General features: G+C 49.2%; 1 protein-coding gene across 1 annotated transcript; it reads right to left on the reverse strand.

The window, feature by feature from the left end:
- Positions 1-711: 711 nt before the first annotated feature.
- LOC136432123 (somatostatin receptor type 5-like) lies at positions 712-2,349 on the reverse strand. Its single transcript, XM_066423135.1, has one exon. The coding sequence runs from the start codon at positions 2,339-2,341 to the stop codon at positions 1,226-1,228; it is 1,116 nt and encodes a 371-aa protein (XP_066279232.1). The 5' UTR covers positions 2,342-2,349; the 3' UTR covers positions 712-1,225.
- Positions 2,350-3,375: the final 1,026 nt, after the last annotated feature.

Raw genomic sequence — 3,375 nt, forward strand, 5'->3', positions numbered from 1 at the left:
ATCCTACAATTCTTACATATCATGAAATGTTCCTGATTCGTCCGTATGCTAGTCATGTACATTTCCGTACCCCGGGTTTGTCTACACTTAGATTGCCGAGCAACTCTAATACCCTTAAAAGAATAAGACGAGAATAAGGTGAATAGCTTTCAAATATATTCTTCTTCAGACAAATAGAAAGTTCCATTGTTATTGGCGACATTCTGTAAGCAGTTGTTTACTTTCCCTTATCTAAAGCTAGAACATTTTATGCACCAATGTACAGCACACCTTCACTAGACCAACCGGCAAATGTTTTCAGGCGTTTCCGTGTTCCTCCTTTACCGTATATCAGTAGCATATCTTGAGTAAATAGGTGAATTTGGACTTCTGATTATAACCATCTTGGGTCTCCAAGTACATACACCTAGTACATCATTTACTACCGTTTAAAACATATCGTCTTTTTAAAATGATCTTCAAAGAAAACTATTACAAACAACGTTTCCAGTTCACCTTTGGTACAGTTAAGTGATCCATTAAGTCCCTCTGCTTGTCAGAAGAATAACGATATAACACATACATCCTACGAGACGTTCAAAAATAGCATCTTCTGTGAATACACAATGACGCTGATCTACAGCGTCCAGCATTGTGAATAGATCTGTCTTGCAAATGGTGACGTCCTCTGCGCTGAGATTCATATAAACACTTTATTTATTTATTTATAAACACTTATAGGACGTCGATCTGGGGTACATTACGTGTGCTTTGATAATGGACAAAATCTATATTTTCGTTCGAGGCCATGGTCGAACTAAAGTGAAGACACGCCAAATGACAGTTACTCAAGCAACTGGATGAAATTTTGAAACAGTCCGACGTTTCAGACAGCATCCACTGTCTTTCGTCCGTCACCGACAAATTTTGTCCAGTTGCTTGAGTAACTGTCATTTGGCGTATCTTATAACTTGGATGTCCAACCTTCATCAACGTATTAAGGTGAAGAATGAAGAAACTTACATACATGTACATGTAGCTATATCCAGAAGTATTTTCCCCAAGCGGTTTTAACACCTTGGGCTGCATGACATACATTTCTCAGTGATAGATAGGTGAGTGATATGTGAAGAAGTGGGAGACATGTGAAGGAACTTGTACTACCATACCAGTTAAGTAGGTTTACACGTCTGGGTATAGCTTTGCGGAGACAGTACTGATTCCAACTTAGCCGGGTATGGTGGAGTTATCGCCGGTCGCTCTGTGCGCGGGACAGCGAGCTGAGGCGGATGGACGTGACCTGGACCAGGCCCGTACTGCGGGAGGTGTCCACCCCGGTCCAGGAGCAGCACAGGTCCCACACGTTCTTCCTGCAGTGGCTGTTCAGCCCGATGTAGATGAGCGGGTTCAGGCAACTGTTCCCGTAGGACACGGACGCGAAGAAGTGGAAGAGCCACTTGTTGTGCTGCGAGATGGGGATGGGCGACACAAGGTTGACGATGTTGAAGATGTAGAAGGGTAACCAGCAGACGAAGAAGGTGATGACGACGGCGAAGACGACTCGCGTGATGGTCCGCTCGCGGTTGCGGAAGATCTGCCGGGAGTCCCGCGCCTGTCCCCTCCTCTTGCTGCGGCGGTGGCGGCGGAACGAGCGCACGATGAAGACGGCACACACGGTGATGACGGCCAGCGGCATCACACAGCCCAGGAGGCCGCTGTAGGCGATGAAGGCGACCCTCCAGGCCTCCACGGGCTCGGGCCAGTTGATGTTGCAGTAGACATTTCCCCCCGACTCGTGCAGGCCCGTGAACACTAAGACGGGTGATACGACGACGAGAGCCAGGATCCAGATGGTCACGTTGATGAGGACGGCGCGGCGGATCGTGCGGTACCCTCGGGACGTCATGGGGTGGACCACCGCCTGGTACCTGTCGATGCTCATGGCGGTCAGGCAGAAGACGCTGGCGAACATGTTGACGGAGTCTGCGGAAAACACCAGCTTGCACATGACCGGGCCGAAGGGCCAGTCCCAGGTCACGTACCCGACGCTGAGGAAGGGCATGCTCAGCAGGAGCAGTTCGTCCGCGATGGCCAGGTTTAGGATGTAGCTGTTGGCCACAGTTCGCGCGCGGGACATGCGGGCGACGACGTAGATGACTATCGTGTTCCCTGTTAGTCCGATACAACATATGATGGAGTACACTACCGGCAGCAGGATGTGCAGTAGTTCGTCTGGCACGCCCGCGTCAGGCGAGGTGCTGTTCGCGGTGCTGAAACTCGTGTTGCTGAAGTCCACGCTGAAATTCCACTGAGTTTCCGCTGTCACCGCCGGTAGCGTGGTCTGCGGCCCGGCGGCCACCATCACTGCGCCTTTCCCCGGCCGGACTGATCAATGTTTGCACCTACCTGTTGTCTCACGCCGCTGTACGGCTTGAGCAATGTGTTGAAGCTAGTTGTACATCCCTCCGTCGTTTTACACAGCCAGTCTGCCAGCCCCTGAGGAAAGTTCCGCTTTTCTACCTCGGCTCTCGTGTGACGTCGACATACATTATGTTCAGACTCGGGCTCTGCGCACCAGACGAACTCGTCGCTTGTCATCCGTGAGCAGTTGGCTCGCGCTCCCCAGACGCACGTTCCCGCCACGTTCTTTACGGAACCTGCGCACGTAGCCACGAACTTACGCACGTCACGAGCGGAATTATTCGCTTAGAGGGAAACGGCACTTCAGACGAGAAAGGTTTACCTTGCAGAAACGTATGTCAATACATCAAATCGTTAGCGATCCGGGATATCATGTAATGCTCGCGCTTCCTTCTCATTGGGCATCTGGAATGTTAAAGGTGATCATAACTCTTACTTTTCTACAGAGATGAATGCGCGCAGGAAATCTAATAGATGGGGCTACTTTCACTTGTTCCTGCGCATTTGATATCGAGAAGAACGTTAAGAATTTAAGCATAGCACCTCCGGCCTAATAGGAAAATAATGTAGATCTACAAGTATAAGAGCGAGGCGAGATATACAATAAAACGGTCGTTGAACCTTTAAAAGCATTTGGTCGGTTGTTTAACTTGGCGTGAAATATAAGGCCTTATGTGTAAGCTTGTAGGATGTACAGTCAGTATCAATTCATCGTTGAGTGCATTAAAGTACTTTATGTAAGTAAATGTAATACTGTTGCTGTGTCAGTTACCAGGGGCACGGGAATAAATGTGGATTTGTCCGGGAAAATGATATTGTTGACATTAGTGTCAGCAGATTTCAGTTCGCACTTCGGTCCAGAAGGATTGAGGGAAATGCATCAGAATCAGACGCGCATGTTCGCCCCGGGGCGGGCGGGAAGAGTAAAGCACAGATCTAAGCTTGAGTCAATCAGCTGGCGGAGACAAGTGTGCA

Source organism: Branchiostoma lanceolatum, chromosome 4, assembly GCF_035083965.1.
Source record: "Branchiostoma lanceolatum isolate klBraLanc5 chromosome 4, klBraLanc5.hap2, whole genome shotgun sequence".
NCBI lineage: Eukaryota > Metazoa > Chordata > Leptocardii > Amphioxiformes > Branchiostomatidae > Branchiostoma > Branchiostoma lanceolatum.